General features: G+C 47.0%; 2 protein-coding genes across 8 annotated transcripts; both read left to right on the plus strand.

Annotated features, from left to right (window-relative positions):
- The first annotated feature begins 1,069 nt into the window (after nucleotides 1–1,069).
- Nucleotides 1,070–10,856, plus strand: Znf7 (zinc finger protein 7). 6 transcript variants are annotated; one of them, XM_028871011.2, is made up of 5 exons: nucleotides 1,314–1,359; nucleotides 2,546–2,589; nucleotides 2,959–3,088; nucleotides 7,038–7,238; nucleotides 8,564–10,856. In XM_028871011.2, exons 2-5 carry the CDS (start codon nucleotides 2,587–2,589, stop codon nucleotides 10,288–10,290), a joined length of 2,061 nt encoding a protein of 686 aa, XP_028726844.1. In that variant the 5' UTR covers nucleotides 1,314–1,359; nucleotides 2,546–2,586; the 3' UTR covers nucleotides 10,291–10,856. The 6 variants fall into 6 exon arrangements, with proteins under 6 accessions (XP_028726845.1, XP_028726846.1, XP_028726844.1 ...); XM_028871014.2 differs by having other exon boundaries at nucleotides 7,122–7,238; XM_028871015.2 differs by having other exon boundaries at nucleotides 7,125–7,238.
- Nucleotides 10,857–19,932: 9,076 nt separating this feature from the next.
- On the plus strand, nucleotides 19,933–21,462 carry Commd5 (COMM domain containing 5). Of its 2 annotated transcripts, none has more exons than XM_028871018.2 (2): nucleotides 19,933–20,039; nucleotides 20,440–21,462. In XM_028871018.2, exon 2 carries the CDS (start codon nucleotides 20,493–20,495, stop codon nucleotides 21,165–21,167), a length of 675 nt encoding a protein of 224 aa, XP_028726851.1. In that variant the 5' UTR covers nucleotides 19,933–20,039; nucleotides 20,440–20,492; the 3' UTR covers nucleotides 21,168–21,462. The 2 variants fall into 2 exon arrangements, with proteins under 2 accessions (XP_028726851.1, XP_037053514.1); XM_037197619.1 differs by lacking the exon at nucleotides 19,933–20,039 and adding an exon at nucleotides 20,048–20,262.
- Nucleotides 21,463–25,726: the final 4,264 nt, after the last annotated feature.

Consider the following 25,726-nt stretch of genomic DNA (forward strand, 5'->3'; position numbering starts at 1 on the left):
GAGGAAGGTGCTGGCATGCTGGTGTACCCCTGTGCTTCTAACACTTGGGGACAGAGGCAGGAGAATTGCAAGTTAAATTCAGTTTGGACTACATAGTGAATTTTAGGCTAGCCTAGTTTGTATTTTGAAATCCAGTCAAGAGGCAGAGGCAGAGGCAGAGACAGAAGAAAGATTGACCAAGGAAGAGTATTATTATAAAGGCCATCAGGTGTTTGGGGTCTGACTCCCAAGAAGGCTTTGGGAGTTAAACATCTCCAGCAGGCTGGTCCACCTTTGTCTCACTCTGTCACTGTGGTTGAAGATGGATGACTGAAGGAAGACTTTACCTTACTTTTTCACATTTTTGTCTTGGCATCTATGTGTCAGATCCTGTTTGTGACCTCTGCTCTGAGAGTCTCTAAGTCTCAGATCTTTGGTCTGGAAGCTCCAGACACCCAGAGCGGCTCCTTTTTTGCAAGAAGCTGAGGAGGGTTTGGAGTGAGGTGTCAAAAGCCCCTGACCTCCAGGATAGAGCAGTGGGCAAGAGATAGCCACAGCCTCTCAGATCCTTGCACATCTGGCCCAACAGCTGCAGTGGACCCGTGTCCAACCTCTGGCTTCCCCTACCGGTGCCATCCCCTAGAGCGCCAGGCCAGGGCGCTCTGCCTCCGGAGGGTAAAGGCTTCTGATGCTTACCACTTCTTTCTGTTAAGGAAAACCTAACTGGGCTACGCCCTGACAGGGTCAGCCTGAAATACCAGAACCCTAAGCTGGTGATTCGAGAGGCATCTGTCCCAGCTGCAGTGACCTTCCCCGGAGGTCAGCTTTTCCAGCTAGCTGGCAGGATTTTCACCCACGCAGCTCGGTTCAACATCCATAGATAGCAGCCTATTGCAAGGGCCGAAACATTCCACGGCTGGCCCCGCCTCCGCACCAGGCTGGGTTCCGGACCTAACCCCGCCTCCGCTTCTGGCCCCGCCTCCGCACCAGACTGGGTTCCGGACCTAACCCCGCCTCCGCTTCTGGCCCCGCCTCCGCACCAGACTGGGGTCCGGACCTAACCCCGCCTCCGCTTCTGGCCCCGCCTCCCGCTCGCACCCTCGCCTTCCGTGATCTTCCGCGGCCCCTCGGGGCTCCGGGCTCCCCACTCCTGGACCTGCCCCTTAGACTCTAGCCCGGATCTTCACCGGCTGACATCTTTTGGCCCCGCCCCCCACCCCTGTAACCTCGGGGGCGGGGCTGGAGAACCATGGCGATGCTCTGGCCTGCCGGCGGATCTGAACGGGCGGAAGTCTGCAGGGAGGGACGCGGAGGGATGGGCGTGCGAAGCCGTTTCCGGTGGCTCGCTCTGTTGGCGGGTCCCAGACGCGCCCGGGCTGGGTGAGTCGGCGCATTGGCCATCCTTGTCGTGAGGGCAAGGGGCACCCGGCTCTCCCCGAGAAGAGATGAAAGGCGTGGGCGGCTCGGGGCTGTTGTGAGTGCCTGGCGAGGGACCTGGTCCCAGCGGGTGCGAGTCGAATAGCCGAGCACCGCAGCTCCTCCAGCCTGCTCCCGAGCGCCAGTGTTGGGCCTGAGTTAGGCTGCTTCCCTCCAGGCCTGGACCTGCCTGCCGCCTCCCTAGTTCTTCCTGAGTGATCACTTCCTGGGACCATCTTTTCCCCCCTCAGTTTCTGCACCTTGAAAGCCTAGAGTCAGTGACAGAGGCTGAAAGTGTTGTCACGGTTGTGGACTCAGGGTTTGTCCTCTCTTTGGGACCGCGATTTCCCATTGGCTGTCCAAATCCTGGAGTTCTCCAGTATTCACTGCTGCTTGGGTTAGCCAATGGCTTGACACCTGGGCCAAAGGTGTCAGCTTTCCTCCCATTCTGACCTCGCCCTGGGGCTGGGGTGGGGGTGGGACTGGGGAGGGGCCTAAGGGCTTTGGTTTAGCTGAGAGGACTTTCCCCAAATCCCTAGTGTTGCCATCCTGATGACTTAGGACAGCTGTACCTGTTCTGGAATTTAGATACTTGAGAACAGAGATTCTGTTTCCCCCCGAAGTCCTTTCTTCTGGTCTTCAGTTAACTCTGCTCCTTGCTTGCTTTGACACACTGACTCAGTCTGCTCCCAGTTGAGCCCCCCCCCCCCCCCCCCCGCCCCATCCCTTTGGCTCGGGCCCCTGGGGTAAGACTTTTTTGGACTTTTCCAGAATTTCTCATTTAAACACTTTCCTAGTTCCCTTTACTTGGGCGCCGTCATGGTTGTGATTTTATGTGTGGTTGGTTGTCTCTTCTCGGTGCCTCGTGAAGGCAGACTTCTTGTAAATTCATTGTTTGGTTGGATGTGTAGCCCCTGGCAGCCATTCTTAATGTGTTTGTGAAGTGATTAACACACACCCCCCAACCCCGCACAGGCAAGGGGCTCAGGGGCTGATACTCAAATGTCAGCGCAGAGCTTGCCCAGTCTGGTGTCCCCGTATGCCTGGGGTTGGTGGTAAAGAAGCAGGAGATGCAAAGACCCTTGGATTACCCTGGAAATTGGGGAGCTTCCCCAACCCTGACCTCTGATCTTTTCATAATTTCTCACAGGTGTCTGAGTCAAGACAAGTGGATCCCACCCTCCAAATCTCATGGTAGGAAGCCTGGCTGCCTGTACCCCCCCCCCCCCACTTATCCTATCCAGCCTCCACTTCCTGCTTTGGGGATCTACCCTTTCCACTGGGCCTGAGCACAGATCTGGCTTTGGCCCTCACTGTGGCTCTTGCCAGGCTCAGTACCTGAGGCACTTAGTAAATGTCTGCCCAGACCAGAGCCTAGTTGTGCTTGTTCAGTGGAGAGGTCAACTACCTTGGACTAAGTCCCTTCTTTTCACCTAAGATTTAAGAGCTCAAAGGATCCCTGTGGCTCTCGTCCAGTCCCACGGGTCACCTGCCATGCTGTAGTGTCAGATTGGAGCTGGCTCCGAAGGACGTTCCGGGTGCTAGTGTATGTCCTGATTTCAGGAGGCGGCAGTGACGTTTGGCGACGTGGCTGTGCACTTCTCCCGGGAGGAGTGGCAATGTCTGGATTCTGGTCAGAGGGCCCTCTACAGGGAGGTGATGCTGGAGAACCACAGCAGTGTGGCTGGACTAGGTGAGGCTACGCCTGGGGATCCGTTCCACACACAAGTCAGCAGCATCCACCCCACACTTGTCAGAGAGAGGGCTTGTGGATACTAACTGCTTGGGCCTTAGGGGTTAAACCTTGAAGCTGAGTGTGCCAGGCTAGCTGCAGGCTTTATACATGTCACCCAACTTAACCCTTACTAGGTAAGTGGACATCTGGGAACTAGGAAAACCTCTATTTTTCCTAAGCTATTAAATTATTATAGGAGAAATAGAACCCATACTTGAAATAGCTTTAACACACACACACATACACAAAAAAAAAAAAGAAAAAGGAAAAAGATCTTTGTTAGCTTGAGGAGTCGCCAGGGAAAACTGTTCTGGAACCAGAGTGTCAGTGATACCTTGAGTCCTTCTGTCCTTCTTTCCTTCTGTCCTGCCGTCAGACTTCTCCCATTCTTGCCAGCTTCCCTGCAGGCTGCTCCAGCACATACAACATTGTAGTTTGCTTCCGCTTATGGTAGAATGTATGTCTTACCTGTGGCCTGCTGTGTCTCTCCCCTGTTACTGAGTCCTCCTCAGGGCTGGCCCCAAATCATGCTGGCCCCTACAACATGGGAGTATCCTGGGTTCTTGAGAGGATGCCTGGGCTGATAGACCAGGAGTGGGGTAGGTGGGGATGGGATGTAGTTGGTTTACCAGGTGCTTCGTGCAGTGTTAGTCCAGGCCAGTAACTGTTCATCCCATACAGCCTGGCAAAATCCAGTTTTGTGATGTCTTAGTTAAGTAGTGTAGAGCAAGGGCTGGAGTATATACAGGTCAGTGATTGAGCATTCTTCGGTCCCACACAAAGCTCTGGGGTCAGTCCCAAGCACCAAAGAGAGCAAAAGGAAAAACAAAACAAGATGAAACAAAAACAAAAAACAGGCTAGGCATGTTGGTGCATCCCATTAATCCCAGCACTCAAGAGGCAGAGGCAGGTGGATGTCTGAATTTGAGGTCAGCCTGGTCTACAGAGCAAGTTCAGGATACACTGAAACCCTATTTTGAAAACAATAGCAAACAAAACAAACAAACAAACAAAAAAGAAACTAAAACAACTTAAGATTTTGTTGTTCTGTTTGTCTAGTTTTTGAGAGGTTGGGGATCCTGTCATATCCTTGCTTATTACTTTGTTAGGTTCTGAAATCATGTATTTATGTAGCTCTTTTGTCTTTACAAAGCAAAACAAAACAAAAAACGGATTGCTGTGCCTTATTGACTTGGGGATATTTAGATGTTTAGTGTTCTTTGTGTTAGAGTTCACCAAAACCAAGATGACATGTTATAAATGCATTTTTAAATGTACTTATCAGAATTCTAACAAAGGATACTACTGAGTGTACCACCAACAATTTAAACTTCCTTGGTACTTTGCAGGTTCTATCGTAGACTCATGTATAGCCTATCACATCACTAATAAGAAGGAGAACACACGGAGTATGTTGGCCAGGATTGCCTCCTGCTCAATCATCCATATTTACTTCCCATGGGGCACTGGCCTGCCAGGAGTGATGATGTTTTTCTTTCTTCTTTAGGATTTTACCTTCTGTGGGGTCAGTGCCTAAGCTGTGCCCAGCACATAGCAGCCATTTACATGTTGCTCAGTGACAAAACAGAGAGCTTCCTCTGCATTTTCTGTCTTTCCTCAGGTCCTTGGCACAGACAGTTACAGTGTGCCCGTGAGTGGACCTGCAGGGCTTCCTTAGGCAAACTACCCAGTTTCAAAAGTAAACCTGATGCTCTTTCCCACAGTTTCTACTTCTGCAATAACTTCATGTTTCAGCACCAAGTTGCTCGTTTATTATTATTATTATTGTTGTTGTTGTTGTTGTTGTTGTTTTTGAGATGGGCACCTCACTCTGCTGCCCAGTCTGGCCCATTCTGCTGGCCTAGAACTCCTGAGCTTAAAGTAAGTGATCCTCCTGCCTCTGCCTCCTGAGCTGTTGCTGAGATGATAAGTGTATAATGTAGCACCCAGCATAGGATAGCTTTGAAAAGTACAGGGTAAATAAACAGTATGTGTTTATGTGATGGTGTTAGTGATTCAGCTGCGGCAGTGATGAGTGGAGAGTGTAGCCAAGACCACACGTGCACAGTGGAGGCTGGTCCTTTCTGCTACCAGGTTGCTAGGAGGCTAATGGTGGTGACACCTTTAATCCCAGTACTCAGGAGGCCGAGGCAGATGGGTCTCTGAGTTCAAGGCCAGCTGGGTCTACAGAACGAGTTCCAGGACAACCAGGGTGACACAGAGAAACTCTGTGGAAAAAAAGAAAAGAAAAGAATATAACTAACAGTAGTTGCATGTTTTATGTATTATATATTCTCCTCTTCTCATGTTAACTTTGGTCAGATTTCTTGTGTATTTATTTTAATAATTTATTTTTATTTTATGTGCATTGGTGTTTTGCCCGAATGTGTGTCTGTGTGAGAGTGTCAGATCTTGGAGTTACAGACGGTTGTGAGCTGCCATATGGGTGCTTGGAATTAAACCCATGTTCTTTGGAAAAGCAGCTAGTGTTCTTAGCCACTGAGCCATATTTCTTTTCTTTCTTTTATTTTTTTTTAAAGATTTATTTATTATGTATACAGCATGTATGACTGCTGGCCAGAAGAGGGCACCAGATCTCATTACAGATGGCTGTGAGCCACCATGTGGGTGCTGGGAATTGAACTCAGGACCTCTGGAAGAACAGTCAGTGCTCTTAACCTCTGAGCCATCTCTCCAGGCCCCTCCCCCCCCCCTTTTTTTTTTTGGTTTTCAAGGCAGGATTTCTCTGTATAACTTTTGGAGCCTGTCCTGGAACTCACTCTGTAGACCAGGCTGGCCTTGAACTAACAGAGATCCTCCTGCCTCTGCCTCCCAAGTGCTAGTATTAAAGGCATGTGCCACCACCACCTGGCTCCTCTTTTCTTTTTAGAAAAGGGTGTTTGTTTTCTGATGAGTGTGAGACCCTGCCTTTTTTTTTTTTTTTTTTTTTTTTTTAAGGGAGGGTCATTTTATTGGGATTATTCCTAGCAAAAACATTGTTTCTAGGAATGGCCTGTTTAACCCTGCCAATTCTTAAAGCTTGAACCTGTTGCTACAATATTTGTTTAACTTGTTGATATTGTGACATGATGTCCTTTACAAGATTCACACTCAAGAATCTTACAATTGAGTTAACAAAACAAAACAAAAAGACATTTCACATTTTAAATAAGCTCATGATTTTGTGTTGGACCACATTCCTAACTGTCTTTGTCTGACTTGTTGGCTGCAGGTTAGACATGCTTGATGGATCTTGCAGACTTCTCTGCTTCTTTTACCATGTTGTGGGAAGCCTGAGGGAAGCTTCAAGCTCTATTAGCCTTTTTTTTTTTTTTTTACTGTGTATGGGTATTTCGCCTGTATGTATGTCTGTATACCTACTGGGACTGGAATTACAGACAGTTGAGAGCTGCCATGAAGGTGCTAGGAAATGTCCACTGGAAGAGAAGCAAGTGCTCTTAACTGTTGAACCACGGGTCTAGTCCTGCTTTGTTGATCCCTGATTGGATCAACACCTTCCCTACTTTTATGAATTGACCATAAAGGGAGTCTGGGACCACTACTTGTGATTTGAAATCTGCTTCGTTCATTTAATTACTTACTAATTTAGAGTTTTTTATTTCTTGGCTACCCCTACCTCTTGGAATAGCCTTGCCTTTTGACCTGGGGGAAGAAAATGCTGTGGCTTTGCAGAATGTGGTGCTGGCCTGGGCTTAAGCTTTCCTGTTCATTTTGTACCCCAAGTAGATCCAGCCTATTCTTTGGTGACAATGTTCCCTCAAGATTGTGGAAGCCTGGGTGCCCCTTCCCGTCTAGTCTCAGGAGCTAGACAGAAGGGGCTGCTGTGTATCCAGCTCCTCATCCCCCATCAGCACCCTCCTGAATAGGTTTTCCATCTATCTAGCAGCTCCTCTTCTTCATGGCTGGAACCTAGGAGCGGGGCTGACTCCTGGCCATGTTTCTATCCTCTCCTTCTCTGCCTCACACACAGCAGGATTCCTGGTCTTTAAGCCTGAACTGATCTCTCGGCTGGAACAAGGACAAGAGCCATGGGTCCTTGACCTACAGGGAGCAGAGGGGACAGCGGCACCATGGATTTGCCAGACAGGTGAGGCCCAGGCCCTGCCACAGAGAAGGTTTGAATAAGAAGGAGCTGGGGTGAGTCCTGCTGACCAGGCTGGGCTGCTAAAGAACACTGCAGAGGACCAACCCTAGGTGTGTGGCCACTTCTGGGAAGGCTGTCCCCCAAAGAGGCAAGGGCACAACACACTCGTCCATTCAACTGCATGTGTCATGTAATTAATGGTCGTAGAGAAATCTGGCCTGTGGGATCAGGACAGGCAGCCAGCCTGTATGGATTTGGAGAGTCTAGAAGGAAAGCAGCTATCAGGAAAGCCTCTTGGTTCTGGATGCTCAGACCCTGGCATACACTTGCCCCAGGGAAGAAATCATTGTGAACTCCTGGATATGGTCACTCAGTCCATGACCTGGTGTTCTGATCTTATTGTGTCACATGACAAAACATTCTGAGAAGAAACAACTTAGGAAGGAAAGGGTTTATTTCAGTTTACACTTCCAGGTCGTAAGCCATCATTGTGGGAAGTCAGGGCGGAAACTGAGGCACAAACAGTGGAGGAACACTGCTTACCTACCGTCTTGCACTCCGGCTGATGTTCAGCCAGCTTTCATATGCAGTCCGGACAAAGTGGCCTAGTAATGATGCTACCCACAGTGGGCTAGGTCTTTCCATAATAAGTCATCAATCAAGACAATCTCACGGATGGCCACAGGCCAATCTGATCTGGGCAGTTTCCAGTTGAGGGTCCCTCTTTCCAGGTAATCCTAGATTGTGCAAGTTTGACAATAAAAACTAACCATCATACCTATAGCAAGGCTTGAGAGGTGTGGATTTGCAGTTTGAGCTCTCAGAGAAGCCCCTCCTTAGAGGACAGCCATGGAGAGGCTGAGCACCCAGTTCTGCTCTGGGCCCTTCCTGCTAAGACACCACCTCTTCTTCAGCCACAGTCTCAACATGCCTGTCTTTTTTTGGTCACACACCCCCCCTTTGTCCTCACTGGCCAGGTAGCATGTTTGGGGGCCTCTGACCTGTTCTGATGAATTCTTGACTGACATTCTGTCCTCACGTTGGTTCTGTTCAGTCCTGCTCTAGGATAGTCCCTCCTCAGTGCCCTATAGGATGAAACTCTGCTTGTGGGCCCTCTTAGGACATAAAACTCTCAGCACCCTGCCTTGCAGACATGAGCAGATCATCACTGTCCAATGCACTCACTTGTGAGGGTTTCCCCTTAGATCTCCTTGGCACTCTTCCCACTGGGGTGGGTTGTAGTGCTGATATTCCCACAAGCCCCTGTTGTTCCTGCCTTTTCTCGGAGCTCAGGTGTAAGGAACATTTGTACTTTGTGTTCATTTCAGATTCTACTATTAAAACTCCTCCCAAGCAGAACTGTGAGTATATGAACGTTCCCAAAAGGCAGATTCCTGGCTGTGGAGACAAATGGGATTCTAAGGTCTGGTCAGAGAATTGCTCAGGTGGCCCTGGGCAGCATTTGAATAACGAGACTATGGCTCCCAAGGACACGGTCCAGGATCGTAAGGAGCTACCGGCCACTGTCCTGGGTTCTCAGCCTGATGAACAGAGAGACCGTGTGAAAGGGACGTGGGAAAACTGTGAAGTGTGTGGTAGAGTCATTAGACCAACTTTGAACTTGGATCCATGTCTGGAAGTGAGTGTGCAGGAGAAACCATTCAGATGTCAGGAGTGCCAAAAACAACTACCTGACCACTTAGAGGAGAAATGCACAAGTAACTTCCCTGGGAAGAAGCCTTACAAATGTGAGGAATGTGGGAAAGCCTTCAGGCTGTGTTCACAACTCAATCAGCATCAGAGAATCCACACTGGAGAGAAACCATTTAAGTGTGTGGATTGTGGGAAAGCCTTCCGCCTGAGCTCAAAACTGATTCAGCATCAAAGAATCCATACGGGAGAGAAGCCTTACAGATGTGAGGAATGTGGGAAAACCTTCGGGCAGAGCTCAAGCCTTATCCATCATCAGAGAATCCACACAGGAGAAAGGCCTTATAGTTGTCAAGAGTGTGGGAAAGCCTTCAGCCAGCAGTCCCAGCTGGTCAGACACCAGAGGACTCACACCGGGGAGAGGCCCTACCCCTGCCCGGAGTGTGGCAAGGCCTTCAGCCAGAGCTCGACTCTAGCCCATCATCAGAGGATGCATGCTGGGGAGAGATCTCACTTGCCAAGCGCTTCAGAGAGCCCAAGCCTTATTGCCCGTGAGAAAAAGAACAGTGTGGAGAAGCCATTTAAGTGTGAGGAGTGCGGGAAGGCTTTCAGGTGGGTCTCCCGCCTGAGCCAGCACCGGCTGATCCACACTGGAGAGAAGCCCTATAAGTGTAACAAGTGTACAAAGGCCTTTGGTTGCAGCTCACGGCTCATTCGCCACCAGAGAACTCACACGGGAGAAAAACCGTTTAAGTGTGATGAGTGTGGGAAGGGCTTTGTCCAGGGCTCCCATCTTATTCAGCATCAGCGAATCCACACGGGAGAGAAGCCTTATGTGTGCCATGACTGCGGGAAAGCCTTCAGCCAGAGCTCCAGTCTCATCTACCACCAGAGGATTCACAAGGGAGAGAAGCCATATGGATGCATCCAATGTGGAAAAGCCTTCAGTATGAGCACACAGCTCACCATCCACCAGAGGGTTCACACCGGGGAGAGACCCTATAAGTGTAGTGAGTGTGGAAAAGCCTTCAGTCAGAATTCCACCCTTTTCCAACACCAGATAATCCATGCTGGAGTGAAGCCCTATGAGTGTAGTGAGTGCGGGAAGGCCTTCAGTCGGAGCTCATACCTTATTGAACACCAGAGAATCCACACGAGAGCCCAGTGGTACTATGAATTTGGAAACACCGTTGAAAGTAACGCCTTTTTGAACCCTAAAAAAGTGAACACTGTAAAAACATTGCACCAGTGTGATGACTGTGAGAAGATATTCAGGTGGCGTTCACACCTGGTTATACACCAGAGGATTCACACCGGAGAGAAGCCTTACAAATGTAGTGCTTGTGGTAAAGCTTTTAATCGGAGCTCCAGGCTCACTCAGCACCAGAAGATTCACATGGGATAAATCCTTCACCTAAACGTCTTGGTTCCTTCTCTGTTGCTGTGATGACACCAGGGCCCGAGGGAACTTTCAAACATTTATTTGGGCCTTACAGCTCCAGAGAACATTCATGGCCGTCATGGTAGGGGCATGACAGGCAGGTAAGCAGGTAGGCATGGTGCTGGAGCTGTGGCTGAGGGCTCACATTTGGAGACAGTTGTTAGGCAGAGAGGACTAACTGGAAATGGCTAGAATCTTTTGAAACCTCAGAGCTCACCCTCAGTGACACACCTCCTCCAAGACCGTATCTCCTACTAATTCCCAAACAGTTCCACCGACTGAGGACCAAATAGTCACACGTATGAGCCTATGGGACCATTCTACTCAATCCACCACACTATATAAATATGTGACTGTGACTAAACCTGAAGCCTTATTTTATTGGGGTAATTTATGCTAACAGAAACTTGAGAATGCTGGGGAAGATTCAGATTTGTTCTTTAAGAAGGTCCTACTTATGAAAATAAGTTTTGTTTTGTTTCTGGAATGTTTGGCATTTACCCATTAAATAAAATATGTGTCACACTCAAGGTGTAGCCTGTATTTTGAACTCAGAGTGGATCTCTGCCCTACAGATGAGAAATAGATATCAGGAAAGTCTTGGCAGCCCTTTTAAGAAACAAATTAAGCCAGTGTGGTGGCCCACGCCTTTAATCCCAGCACTCGGAGGCAGAGCCAGGCAGATCTCTGTGAGTTTGAAGCTAGCCTGTTCTACAGAGTTCCAGGACAGGCACCAAAACTACACAGAGAAACCCTGTCTCGACAAAACAAAAAACAACAACAAAAAAAAAAGCAAGCAAGAAAGAAAGTAAGTGAAGCCACCAAATCCAGGTTTACTGGTACATACTTGGAATCCCAGCATCCAGGCAGATGCAAAAAGTCATCTAGACCATGTGTTTACATAAAAAAAAGTCACCCAAAATATTTTCCCTCTGGGTCAGTTACTTAACATGGCTTCAACAATAAGGAAATCTTGTAGCTCATTTAAACGGCAGTCAAACGCAAAGATGTTAGAATTCGTTTCTGCTTTACCTTATCTCTTTTTGTTTTCCTTTGTGAGGTAATGACTGAGGGCTTAAGTGTGCTATTCACATGCTCTACCACTGAGTTACACCCCGAGCCTCAGTTGACCCCACTTAAAATGTATCCCCCACCATAGCCAGTCAGGGGCTCCATCCCCCTTCTTTTGAGAGGTAGATATGGTTCCTGAATGCAGCTTTTATGTGGGGGTGGCCAGCATTGAGTATACTTCAATGCCAGGTTTAGAAATGCCATGGCCAGGAGCTGGAGAAATGGCTTAGTGATTAAGAGCACTGACTGACTGTTTTCCCAGAGAGCCTGGGTTCGATTCCCAGCACTCACATGGCAGCTCTCAATTGCCTGTAACTCCACCTCCAGGGGATCTGACACCCTCACACAGACATACATGCAGGCAAAATACCAATGCACATAAGATAAAAATAAAGTAGAGGGGCTGAAGAGATGGCTCAGTGGTTAAGAACAGTGGCTGCTCTTCCAGAGGACCTGGGTTCAATTCCCAGCACCCACATGGCAACTCAGAACTGTCTGTAACTCCAGTTCCAGGGGATCCGACACCCTCACACTGATTGATATACACGCAGGCAAAACACCAATGCACATAAAATTTAAAAAATAAAATACAGGGGGCTGGAGAGATGGCTCAGAGGTTAAGAGCACCGACTGCTCTTCCAGAGGTCCTGAATTCAATTCCCAGCAACCACATGGTGGCTCACAACCATCTGTAATGAGATCTTGTGCCCTCTTCTGGCCTGCAGGGATACATGCAGGCAGAATACTGTATACATAATAAATAAATAAATCTTTAAAAAAAAAAAAAAAAAGAATAAATTCATTTAATATAAATTTGAATTGAATCTAAGACTTTGGTTTCTCTCAGTAGATTTGGATGCCACAACAATTCAGCCACTTTTTTTAATTTTAATTTTTATTATTGAGAAATTTTCTATATTCATTTTACATATCAACCACAGATCTCCCTCTCCTCCCTTCTCCTGCCCCCCAGCCTTCCTCCTCAACCCCTCCCCCATTACTACCTCCTCCAAGGCAAGGTCTCCCATGGGGAGTCAGCAGAGCCTGGCACATTCAGTTCAGACAGGTCCAAGCTCCTCCCCCCTGCACCAAAGCTGTACAAGGTGTCCCACCATAGGCACTGGGCTCCAAAAAGCCCACTCGTGCACCAGGGACAGATCCCAATCCCACTGCCTAGGACCCCCTAAACAGTTCAAGCTAAACAACTGTCTCACCTATCCAGAGGGCCTGGTCCAGTCCCATGGGAGCTCCACAGCTATTGGTCCACAGTTCATGGGTTTCCACTAGTTTGGCTTGCCGTCTCTGTTCGTTTTCCCATCATGATCTCTATGTCCCTTGCTCATAGAATCCCTCCTCTCTCTCTCATTGTTTGGACTCCTGGAGCTTGGCATGGCACCCGGCCATGGATCTCAGCATCTGCTTCCTTCGGTTACTGGATGAAGTCAGTCACTTTTCTACACAACAATTTAACCATTTTTCTATCCCAAAGTCCCAAAGTCTTCTGCATTCCTCTAAAAAAAATACCACATGATCAGGACCTTCACAGCAATAGAAGACTCCCTTGTCCCGATTTCTGTATTAGTTACTTTCTTGTTGCTGTGATAAAACATCATGTCCAAGGCCACTTATTGAAGGGTTCATGGTCCCAAAGGGATAAGAGTCAATCATCGTCAAGGCGGGGAAGCGGGCCAGCAGGCAGGCACAGCAGCTGGAGCTGGAAGCTGAGATCTCACACCACAAACAGGAAGCGGAGAGAACAAACTCTAAATAGCAATTGTCTTTATTTTAATCAATTAATTTTTTTTTTGTTGTTTTCTCTCTATGTAGCCTTGGCTGTCCAGGAACTCACTATGTAGACTAGGTTGACCACGATACTTCTGCTTTTGTCTCCTGAGAGCAGAGATTAAAGCTGGGGGCCACCACACCCAGCTGGCAAGGGTTTTTAAACTCTCAAGGCTCACCTCTGCTGATGTCCTTTCTCCAGCAAGACCATACCTCCTAGGCTTTACTAAACCTCACCAACTGAAGACCAAGAATTTAAATGCCTGAGAATATGGGGGGTATCTCGTTCATATCACATGTCACAGTAGAGTTTAAAAAGAGGTTGCTTGTGTATGCCTTTATCCCAGCACTTGGGAGGCAGAAGCAGGTGTTTCTCCATGAGTTGGAGGCAGGTCTGGTCTACATACCCTAGGTCAGCCAGGACTACATAGTGAAACCCTAGCTCAAAAAAAAAAAAAAAAAAAAAGAGGATTATTTGGGGCTTTGGGATGACACAGACTTTAGTGGCTTTGCTGAGCCCCATGGTGGACAGAATCTTTATGAGGTAGAGGTTCTGGAAAATCAAAGTCACTTTGACGGGTTTGTAAAGTGTTCAGGCAATCAAGAGGGAGGGCGGCAGCTTACAACTGTCTCTGGTTTCAGTCCAGTACCCTTTTCTGGCCTCTGACCAGACAGAGATGACATGCCCATGCAAGTATTCAGGCAAAACTCCCATACAATAAAACTAAAAGTGAATGAATGAATAAATAAAGAGTAAATAATTCAGAGATTGGTGACATGGCTCAGAGCACTAGCTGCTCTTCCAGAACACCCATGGGTTCAATTACCAGCACCTACAAAGGCAGCTTACCACTGTCTGGAACCTTAGTTCCAGGGGATCTAATGTGCTCCGTTGGTCCTCAGGGGCCCCAGGCACACAAGGTGAGCACAGAAATACAGTCAAAACACTCATGCACAGAAAAAAATACATCTTAGAAAAAAATAGGGGTTGATAAAAAGGTAAAACCGGTAAAGGGGGTCTGTTTAGGTCACTCAAAAGAAAACATGGCAGAAATTGTATCAAATTTTATCAAAATTTGCTAGAATTTCTGGGGGGGAAAATTAACACAAAACCAAAGGCTAAGTTAGTTAGGTTTCTCCACGGTAAGTGAGAGGGCAGTGAAACCACCGAACTCGACTACTTCATGGGTAAAGAAAGGTTCATTCGGCCAGGCGGTGGTGGCACACGCCTTTAATCCCAGCACTTGGGAGGCAGAGGCAGGCGGATCTCTGTGAGTTCAAGGCCAGCCTGGGCTACCAAGTGAGTTCCAGGAAAGGCGCAAAGCTACACAGAGAAACCCTGTCTCGAAAAACCAAAAAAAAAAAAGAGAAAGGTTCATTCAGGGAATCAGACTGCTGGGACTGTCTCTCAGGAGGCAGAGAACAAGAATGGCAGAAGAGTCTTGGCAGTTTTAAGGGGACAAGCAACAGGGCCAGGGATGGGAGGGCATTCGGACCAGTACGGCTGGAGATAATTGGCTGTTGCGGGTGGATAAGAATAGCATGGGCTTTCCTGAAAAACAAAAACCTGCTTCACAAGGTTTCTGAAGAATGCTGAGTTGGGGGGGGGGGGTGTTTGTTGTTGTTTGGGTTCTGTTTTGTTTTCTCTGTGAAACAGTCCTGGCTGTCCTGGAACTCTCTCTGTAGACCAGGCTGACCTTGAACTCACAGAGATCTGCCTGCCTCTGCCTCCTGAGTGCTGGGATGAAAGTCCAGCGCTACCAATGCCCAGCTTTATTGTTGTAGTTTTGGGATTTTGTTTTGTTTGTTTTTTCAAGACAGGGTTTCTCTTTGTTGCCCTAACTGTCCTAGAACTCACTCTGTAGACCAGGCTAGCCTCTGCCTCCTGAGTGCTGGGATTAAGGTTGAGTGCTCCACCACCGCCTGGCTTAAGTTTTATCTGTTAGCAATCCTTGTGTTTACCTGGTCAGACTCCAGCCTGAGCTAAGCTCAGACTGTCAGGACATTGGCAGCAGCACTGTCATTTTGGGGCCTGCTTTGAACCTAAAGCCCATCACCAAGACACAAGATAAGGTTTGCCTAGCAGTGTGATAGTGATGCTATTGTAGACACCACAGTAGCAGAAAATTTTATATGCTGAAGCCATTGCTTTCTACCTAGCAAACAACTCCTTAGGCTTTTTGAAAACCTGGAGACTGGAGTTGGACATGGTGGCACATACCTTTAATCCCAGCACCCGGGAGGCAGAGACAGGCAGATCTCCTGAGTTCAAGGCTAGCCTGATCAACAGAATGAACAACAGAAGACAGCCAAGGCTACACAGAGAAACTCAAAAACAACAAACAAACAAACAAAAAAAAACAAACAAAAAGAGGGTGACACCTAAGGTTGACCTCTGTGTACACACGCACACATGCATACACACGCACATGCACCTGCACACCCATGAATCCACACACAAACACAGAAGTACACATACCCTCCCTTCTCTAATGACCCCCAAACAATAAGACTTCTTTTATGAACATTTATTAGTTAGAGCTCAAGTTATGTTCCTCAAAAGATATGCTGAAGTCCTAAGATCCTCAGAACCTGAGAGTAAATGGAGCACTATTTGGAAATAAGGTCTCAGCAGATGAAGTTGTTAGAGTAGTGTGAGTCCTCAGTCAGCCACTGGTATGCTTACAAGAAAGTGGAAATTTCACATAAAGATGGAGGCAGAGATTAGAGTGGTATATCCAAGCCAAGGGATGCCAGGGATGTTTGACTACAAGCAGATGTTGCAAGAGGCAGGAGACCATGGTTCTGCCAACACTTATAGCTTCTGGAACTATTACATTTCTGTTGTCGCCAAATTTATAATATTTTGTTTGGGCTGCTTAGGAAATGTTTTTGTTTATAATTGCTTTCATTTCTCATGGGGAAATATGTAGCTGTGGGATTGCTGGGTCCTAGAGCATTTGTCCTTTTATTTTATTTTATTTTATTTTTTTTTGCATTTGTCCTTTTACATTGTTCTCCCCCTCCGCCCCCCCCCCCCCCGCCCCGTGGGTCTGATGAATATGGGGCCTCGGGATTCTTAGGCAAACCTCTCTCACTGAACTATTCCCTTCACCCTTGCATATTTAAATTCAAAAGAACCCTCTGTACAGCTCCCCCAAGTAGTTCCGCTTTCCACTCCACAGACAAGGGCAGGTGTTGCAGTTACTGCATGGCACACACCTCTCAGCATGTGATGTCATCAGTCTGTTTCTTGGAAGGGTGGAAAATAGTACCTTATGGTGATTCTAATTTTTAGTAGTGGTGAGCACATTCTTTTATGTGTTTATTGAACATATATGTGTATATGCATATATACACATATTTTATGTACATATGTATGTGTATAGACACAAACACCACACTCTTTATTAATTTATTTAAAGACAGAGCCTCTGTGTAGCCCTGCCTGGCCTGGACTTAAGAGATCTGCCATGATATGATAGTATACATAAGTGACCCCAAAAACTCTACCAGGGAACTCCTACAGCTGATAAACTCCTTCAGTAAAGTGGCAGGATACAAGATCAACTAAAAAAAATCAGTAGCCCTCCTATACACAAATGATAAAAGGGCTGAGAAAGAAGTCAGAGAAACATTACCCTTTACAATAGCCACAAATAATATAAAATACCTTGGGATAACACTAACTAAACAAGTGAAGGACCTTTTTGATAAGAACTTTAAATCTCTAAAGAAAGAAATTGAAGAAGATATCAGAAAATGGAAGGATCTCCCATGCTCATGGATAGGTAGGATTAACATAGTAAAAATGGCAATCCTACCAAAAGCAATCTACAGATTCAATGCACTCCCCATCAAAATCCCAACACAATTCTTCACAGACTTGGAAAGAAAAATACTCAACATCATATGGAAAAACAAAAGACCCAGGATAACTAAAAGAATCCTATACGATAAAGCAACCCTTGGAGGCATCACCATCCCTGACCTCAAACTCTACTATAGAGCTATAGTAATAAAAACAGCTTGGTACTGGTATAAAAACCAACATACAGACCAATGGAATTGAATTGAAGACCCTGACATTAATCCATGCACATATGAACACCTGGTTTTTGACAAAGGAGCCAAAACTATACAATGGAAAAAAGAAAGTATCTTCAACAAATGGTGCTGGCATAACTGGATCTCAATATGTAAAAGATTACAAATAGATCCATATCTGTCAATATCTGTCACCATGCACAAAACTCAAGTCCAAGTGGATCAAAGACCTGAACATAAATCCAGTTACACTAAACTTAATAGAAAAGAAAGTAGGAAGCACTTTTGAATGCATTGGCACCGGAGACCATTTCCTAAATAAAACACCAACAGCACAGACCCTGAGCACAACAATTAATAAATGGGACCTCTCAAAATTGAGAAGCTTCTGCAGGGCAAAAGACACAGTCAATAAAACAAAAAGACAGCCAACAGATTGGGAAAAGATCTTCACCAACCCCACATCTGACAGAGGATTGATCTCCACAGTATATAAAGAACTCAAGAAACTAGACATCAAAATACTGAACAGTCCAATTAAAAAATGGGCTAAAGAGCTAAACAGAGAATTCACAAAACAAGAATCACAAATGGCTGAAAGACATTTAAAGAAATGCTCAACATCCTTAATCATCAGAAAAATGCAAATCAAAACGACTCGAGATACCACCTTACACCTGTCAGAATGACTATGATCAAAAACACCAATGTTGGAGAGGATGTGGAGCAAAGGAACACTCCTCCACTGTTGGTGGGAATGTAAACTTGTACAACCACTATGGAAATCAGTATGGCGGTTTCTCAGAAAATTAGGAATCGAACTACCTCAAGACCCAGCCATACCACTCTTGGGCATATACCCAAGGAATGCTGATTCATACCATAAAGATACATGCTCAGTTATGTTCATAGCAGCACTATTTGTAATAGCCAGAACCTGCAAACAACCTAGATGCCCATCAACGGAAGAATGGATGAAAAAAATGTGGTACATATACACAATGGAGTACTATTCAGCAGAGAAAAACAATGAAAGCATGAAATTTGCAGGCAAATGGATGGCACTAGAAAAAATCATCCTGAGTGAGGTAACCCAAACCCAGAAAGACAGCCATGGTATGTACTCACTCATAAGTGGATTCTAGATATAAAATAAAGAACAATCAGACCACAACCCATAGAACCATGGAGGCTATATATATAGCATGGAGGTCCCTAGGACGATTGTGGTTTATAATAAATTTCGGTTTTAATCAATTATTGAAAAAAAATAGCCAAACAAATGGAAACACATGAACTATGAACCAAAGGCTGAGGGGCCCCCAGCTGGATCAGGCCCTCTGAATAGGTGAGACAATTGATTGGCTTGATCAGTTTGGGAGGCAACTAGGCAGTGGGACCGAGTCCTGTGCTCATTGCATGAGTTGGCTGTTTGAAACCTAGAGCTTATGCAGGGATGCTTGGCTCAGTCTGGGAGGAGGGGACTGGACCTGCCTGGACTGAGTCTACCAGGTTGATCACAGTCCTCGGGGGAGGCTTTTCCCTGGAGGAGGTGGGAATGGGGTGTGTGCTAGGGGTAAGAGGAGGGGGTGGGAGGGGGGAGAACACGGGAACCCGTGGCTGATGTGTAGAACTGAATGGTATTGTAAAATAAAATAAAAGGAAAAAAAAGAGAGAGAGAGATCTGCCTGCCTCTGCCTCCCAGGTGCTGGGATTAAAGGCGTGTGTCACAATGCACAATTTCCTCCAATCTTTTTTGATAAAGCAATTCACTAGTTATTTAGGTTGGTCTTGAACCCTCATTGGCGCCCAGACAGGCCTGCCTTGGATTTGTGATCATCCTGCCCCAGCCTCTTGGGATAGCTGCCTTCTATCACCAGGTCTGTGCCATTAGCCATTCATATCATCCTGATGAGATGTCTATCTACTTTTGCCCGCTTAATTAGCCCTCACCCTCAATTAAAGCTTTATGGAGCTATACTGCATAGACCATACACACGTTTACCACCCCCACCCCTCCCAAACCCTGTGGGGAACTCTATACAGTGTTCTGTCTGCATGTATGCCTGCACACCAGAAGAGGGCACCAGTTCTCATTATAGATGGCTGTGAGCCACCATATAGTTGCTGGGACCTCTGGAACTCAGGACCTCTGGAAGAGCAACCAATGCTCTTATTCTCTGAGCCACCTCTCCAGCCCTTGTTTTTGTTTTTAAGACAGGGTCTCACTTTGTGGCCTCGGCAGGCCAGGAACTCGGTATCTAGATCTCTACCAGGCTGGCCTAGAATTCAAACAAATTCAAACAGATCTCCCGAGTGCTGTTTTTTTTTGTTGTTTGTTTGTTTTGGTTTTTCAAGACAGAGTTCCTGTGTGCAACAGTCCTGGCTGTCCTGGCATTCGCTCTGTAGACTAGGCTGGCCTCCAACTCACAGAGATCCACGCCCGGCCCGAGCGCTGGTTTTAAAGATGGGCGTCACCGCCTGGCCCATCTATTTTAAAATATGCAATTCGGTAGCACCAACTCCAACAATTCTAGCGTGTGCCCCTCACACTGGACTGCCTAGGCGCGAACAGCTGCAGCTCCGGGAGTCTAACCCCGGAAGATAATGTGACTTCTGCTTCCTCTTCCCTAAAACCCAAGCGTCAGAGTCGGGATGCCCTCCGGCGCGTGCGCGCGACTCCGGGAACCATAGAGGGTCTCTATCGCGCTATCCTAGAGCGGCCCGGAAGTGTCTCTGGGCCCTTCCTGAGGCCCGGCTGACTTCCTGCTGCTGCCTGCCGCCGCCAGCTACCTGTGGTCAGCTTCCTCCAGGTGCCGAGGGCTTTAAAGGCTTGGTTTATATTTGTAATGTGAGGTCATTAGGTCTTCCAGAGCTATGATTAGGATTCGGGGTTGAGTCGGGGATGGATCTCAGCTGCGTTATCTAAATACACTAATATCGCTTACATAGGACTTAGGCGTGCGCTTCTGTTTTCTTGATTCTTTTTCCTGCCAACTGCTCATCTCTGGGAGGCTTCCCTTCTCCTAGACTCAGGTGGGCTCCTTTGCCATTCGGTCTCAGCGCCGCCTCCCAAACACACGTCCCATTGCTATCGATCGTTGGTAGTTCACGTGGACCGTGACAGGCAGACGGGGCCCCACATCGATCCTCGTCTTTTGGTACATAAGGCTCCTGACCGGGAAGTCACTTGTCTCTCCTTCACCTCTCCAGGCAGCTGTGGTTAGGACCTTCTCTTCGGACTGATCAGGAAAGGGGAAGCAAGGATGTCTGCTTTGGGGGCTGCAGCTCCATACTTGCACCATCCAGCTGACAGTCACAGTGGCCGGGTCAGTTTCCTGGGAGCCCAGCCATCTCCAGAAGTGGCGGCACTGGCTCAGCTCATGAAGGACTTGGACAGGAGCACCTTCAGGAAGTTGCTGAAGCTTGTAGTCGGGGCCCTGCACGGGAAAGACTGCAGAGAAGCTGTGCAGCACCTTGGTGCCAGTGCCAGCCTGTCCGAGGAGCGTCTGGCCGTCCTGTTGGCGGGCACACACACACTGCTCCAGCAGGCTCTCCGGCGACCCCCTGCCAGTCTGAAGCCAGATGCGTTCCAGGACGAGCTCCAGGAGCTTGGCATTCCTCAAGATATGATTGGAGATTTGGCCAGTTTGGTATTTGGGAGTCAGCGCCCTCTTCTCGACTCTGCCGCCCAACAACAGGGGTCCTGGCTGCCCCACATGTCTTACTTCCGGTGGCGGGTGGATGTGGCCATCTCCACCAGTGCTCAGACCCGCTCCCTGCAACCGAGTGTTCTCATGCAGCTAAAGCTCACAGATGGATCTGCACACCGCTTCGAGGTACCCATAGCCAAATTCCAGGAGCTGCGGTACAGTGTAGCCTTGGTCCTTAAGGAGATGGCCGAACTGGAGAAAAAGTGTGAGCGCAAACTGCAGGACTGAATCCTGCTATTGTGGATGCTGAAACTGGTACCAGAGCTCACAGCCCCACTGGTCATGAGGCCAACTCAGTTGAGGGCCTGCATGTAAGGATGTATTTTGTTTAAGGGGAAAGACAACTGTGACTTCGGGGTTGGTTTTGTTTTTATAACTATGGACATCGTGGCACAATTTATATAATCTCAGCACTTGGAAGGCTGAGGCTGGAGAATGGTAATTTTAAGGTCAGCCTCGGTTACATAGCGAGACTCAGTTTTAAACTAAAGAAGTAAAGAACTATTAAAAACATGTTCTTCTACTTGGGTGTTAAACCTTGTACTTGTCCCCTCCCCAGATGTTGGTATGTGCTGCACGATGAGGCCGTGTGGAGATCTAGGGTCCAGATAAGGACCTGTTATAATATACAGCAAGGTTGCTCAGCCTGACCTGAGCTCTCTGCTTTTTCGATTTCAAAAGTCCTATGCTTTGGTTGCACAGGTTTATTTATTTATTTTTTTGTGTTAAGTTCCTGCCTTGCTGAAGCAACATCCTAGTGGGGAGGTAAGAGGGGGAGACATTATAAATATTAAATGTGTGTTACCTGGTGTCTAGTATATATAACATTAAATACATATTTTTAATATTAAAACACTGCAACCCACAGAACCAGGGAGTCTACATAGCAGGGGTGACTGTGGCTTAGAATAAGTTTTGGTTTTACTCAATCACTGGGCAAGCCTCAATGAAACATTATCATTCTTAGGATAAGAATCCGTACTGTATCAAGCTGATAATAGAAAAATAAATAAATAAAAATTTAAAAAAGTGAAAAAAAAATATTTAAAACATGAGTACAGGGATAGAGGATAAGGCTCAGCAGTTAAGAGTACTTACTGTTCTTGCAGAGGACCCGGGTTCAATTCCCAGCACCCACATGGTGGCTCACAACTTTCTGTAAATCCAGTTGTAGGGGATCCAGCACTGGGACATCAGGCGAATATGTGGTACACATACACACACACATACATACATACACACACACACACACACATACATACATACATACATACATACACACATACACACACACATACACACACACACATACATACATACACACATATACACACACATACACACACACATATACACACACACACACAGGCAAAATGTTCATACTCATAAAATAACAAATCTAAAACAAACAAAAAAACCCACGAATACAGCTTGTGCCAGTGACTACAGCCCAGTCAGGTGAGGACAGGTGTGTTTGGAAGGTGGGCTCTCATGACAAGGTTGGTCACAGCGTGGCCTGTGAACATGTAGGTGTCTATGCAAACATGGGAGGTAAGCGACTGATGTGTACTCTGTAGAGGCATCAACCGGTGCCATGGCTGTCAGTGAAGTAAAGCTACTCAGTGCAGCCGGGCGGTGGGGCACATGCCTTTAATCTCAGCACTTGGGAGGTAGAGCCAGGCAGATCTCTGTGAGTTCGAGGCCAGCCTGGTCTACAGAGCGAGATCCAGAACAGGCACCAAAACTACACAGAGAAACCCTGTCTGCAAAAACCAAAACCAAACAAACAAAAAAAGCTACTCAGTGCTAGTGGTTCATTCATTGAGTGTATTTCAACTTTTGAATGTGTCCACTGGACTAGCCTAGTACTTTTACCCTTGTCTCTCCATGGATAGTTTGGAAGCACTGCGCTTATAAAGACTGTCTTTGGGCTGGGTGGTGCACACGCCTTTAATCCCAGCATTCGGGAGTCAGAGGCAGGCGGATCTCTGAGTTTGAGGCCAGCCTGGTCTACAGAGTGAGTTCCAGGCAGCCACAGCTACACAGAGAAACCCTGTCTCAGGGGGAAAAAAAAAAAGAAAAGAATAAAAGAAAAACTTGGTGTATTACTGTGGAGCAGGGAGATTTTAGGATGACACTGATTTTCTCCAAAAGAACCTTCTGGGGGCTGGAGAGATGGCTCAGAGGTTAAGGGCACTGACTGCTTTTCCAGAGGTCCTGAGTTCAATTCCCAGCAACTACATGGTGGCTCACAACCATCTGTAAGGAGATCTGGTGCCCCCTTCTGGCCTGCAGTTATACATGCTGTATACATAATAAATAAATAAATATTAAAAAAAAAAAAAGAAGAACCTCTGGCACAATTGCAGACTTAGAAGTCAGTGAGTTAAGTTGGCCCTTCTGTGCACTCCATGTCATTGAAAGGTTTTGTTTTGGAGACAGTGTTTCACTGTGTGGGTCAGCATGGCCCTGAGGAACTCAATCCTGACTCAACTAATTGGCATGTACCATAATACTCAGAATCCAAAGGTTTTGAAGATCTACCAGGAATCTTTATCAGGACACATTTTGAAAATCCCTTTTGTAGGAGTATCACGTAAAGAACAAAATTGCAGCCAGGCATGGTGGCAGACTCCTGTAATCCCAGCCCTCCAGCAACAGGAAATCTCTGAGTTCAAGGCCAGCCTGGTCTACGGAGAAAGTTGCAGTACAGCCAGGCTACACAGATTAAACCCTGTCTCAAGAGACAAAAAACAAAAAGAACAGAATTGCAAGTAGCTTTACATAGAGCATAGCAAGATGAACTGTCATACCGTGTGGTCAACAAACAGGATTCTTGGGAACTCAGTGTCCTGCTACTTCTTTCAGATCACCTCTGGAGAATGGTCACTGTAACTTCTAACAGTCCTGGTGTTTTGTTTTGTTTTTCCTGAGACACCGTTTCTCTGTGTAGTTTTGGTGCCTATCCTGGATCTCGCTCTGTAGACCAGGCTGGCCTTGAACTCACAGAGATCCGCCTGCCTCTGCCTCCCGAGTGCTGGGACTAAAGGTGTGCACCACCACCACCACCACCACCACCACCACCACCACACCACCACCACCACCACCGCCTGGGCAGCCCAGGTGTTTTATTTTGGCACATTTCTGTGCCATTCCTGTGTACTCATTTGACCTCTCCAGTAAGCCAGTGAAAAAAAATACTTTTGTCCCTACATCAAAAGAAAGCAACAGATGTTTCGTCTTTCCCAAGGTCCCATAATGTCAAGTAGGAGAGCTACTTATCCGCCCCAGGTCACATTTTCCTTCTACTGGTAACTAATCCAGGATTTTTCACATGCTAAGCAAACTCTGAGTAAATATGCATATGAGTGCTGGTACCTGCAGACGTTAGAAGTGTCACTGGGAAGCCGTAGGACTTTTAGGAGGTGAAGCCTAGCGAAAGGTCCTTTAGTCACTGGGGGTTCCTTTGCTGAGATGAGTAGTGTTGCTCTGCCACACCCTTACACCATGATGTGCTGCTGCGAAGGTTCAAAGAAATGGGGCCAGTTGATTGTGAACTGGGAATTGTGAGCCAATGTAAACCTTTCACTTTATAAACCTACCTCAGATGAAAAAAAAAAAAAGTGGGGAGTCAGCATGTGGCTCAGTGAGATAAGGCCCTTGCTGCCAAGCCTGAGGATCTGAGTTAGATCCTAACAACCCACATGACAGAAGGAAAGTGCCATCTCACACCAATTGTCCTCTGGTCCCCTAGGTGCACTGTGGCATGCTCCTTCCCCAACACATTAAATATATGTCATTTTAAAAATTTAAAAATATCTCAGAGAGTCATTATACTGTCATAAAACCAACAGATCCTCCTACAGGGGCAGTCTATAGCTCTCTATGGCCAAATTATGGAAATCAGTGTGTGCTGAGGCAAGAAGGCTCAATCATGGGGTGGGGGAGAAATCTGATTTTTCTGGCTAGTTGCATACTTTAGGCTACATCAAGTGTGGGGTCTAGCTCTGTTGGGGTCCCTGACGCCCGAGCCTTGTGTTCAGTTAACGCTCCTCCTAGAATCGTCTCGGGTCTCTGCTCTGCATCTGGCTCCACAGCTTTCACTACAGAGCCAGCTGTTGGCACCGGTGGAAGCAGAGCATGGACGTCGTCTCTGACATGGAGGACAGAGAGCAAACATCGCTGGGCACAGGAGTGCAAACCTAGGATCTGAACTGCTCAGAAATTCAATCGCTTGGACCTGTAGTAAGACCATTTTATGAAAATATCTTTTACATTTAAAAGAGCTGGCACTTTAGCTGACCTCACAGTCGTTGTTAGAATAAACCCTGAGGCCACTTAGAACAGCCTGATGGCCTGCTGTGTACTCAGCCTGTCTAACCTGCTTCCCCTCTCCCGCCTCGAGACAGGGTCTCTCTGTGTAGTTTTGGTGCCTTTCCTGGAACTCACTCTGTAGACCAGGCTGGCCTTGAACTCACAGAGATCTGCCTGCCTCTGCCTCCCAAGTGCTGGGATTAAAGGCGTGCACCACTGCTGCCAGGCTCTGAGGGTATCTGTCATGCATTTAACCAGCACAGCAGAGCCAGCATGGACAGCACAGCATGAAGAGACCATTACAAAAGAGGTTGTTTGTTTGTTTGTTTGTTTGTTTGTGTTTTTAAAATGGACAGGTGAAATCTCAACATGAGACTCTCAGGTTCTCCAGATCTCGGACAGGGCCTATGTGTCCTGAGTGAGCATACAGATAAGGTGGACAGTAAAGTGTCACAAGGACAGACAGGTTGAAA

Source organism: Peromyscus leucopus, chromosome 20, assembly GCF_004664715.2.
Source record: "Peromyscus leucopus breed LL Stock chromosome 20, UCI_PerLeu_2.1, whole genome shotgun sequence".
NCBI lineage: Eukaryota > Metazoa > Chordata > Mammalia > Rodentia > Cricetidae > Peromyscus > Peromyscus leucopus.

Coding starts and splice junctions, on each gene's coding strand:
- Znf7 (XM_028871011.2), top strand. Junction 3,089..7,037: donor CAGCAGTGTGGCTGGACTAG/GTGAGGCTACGC, acceptor TCTATCTAGCAG/CTCCTCTTCTTCATGGCTGG. Junction 7,239..8,563: donor ACCATGGATTTGCCAGACAG/GTGAGGCCCAGG, acceptor TGTTCATTTCAG/ATTCTACTATTAAAACTCCT.
- Commd5 (XM_028871018.2), top strand. CDS start 20,493: ATGTCTGCTTTGGGGGCTGCAGCTCCATACTTGCACCATCCAGCTGAC.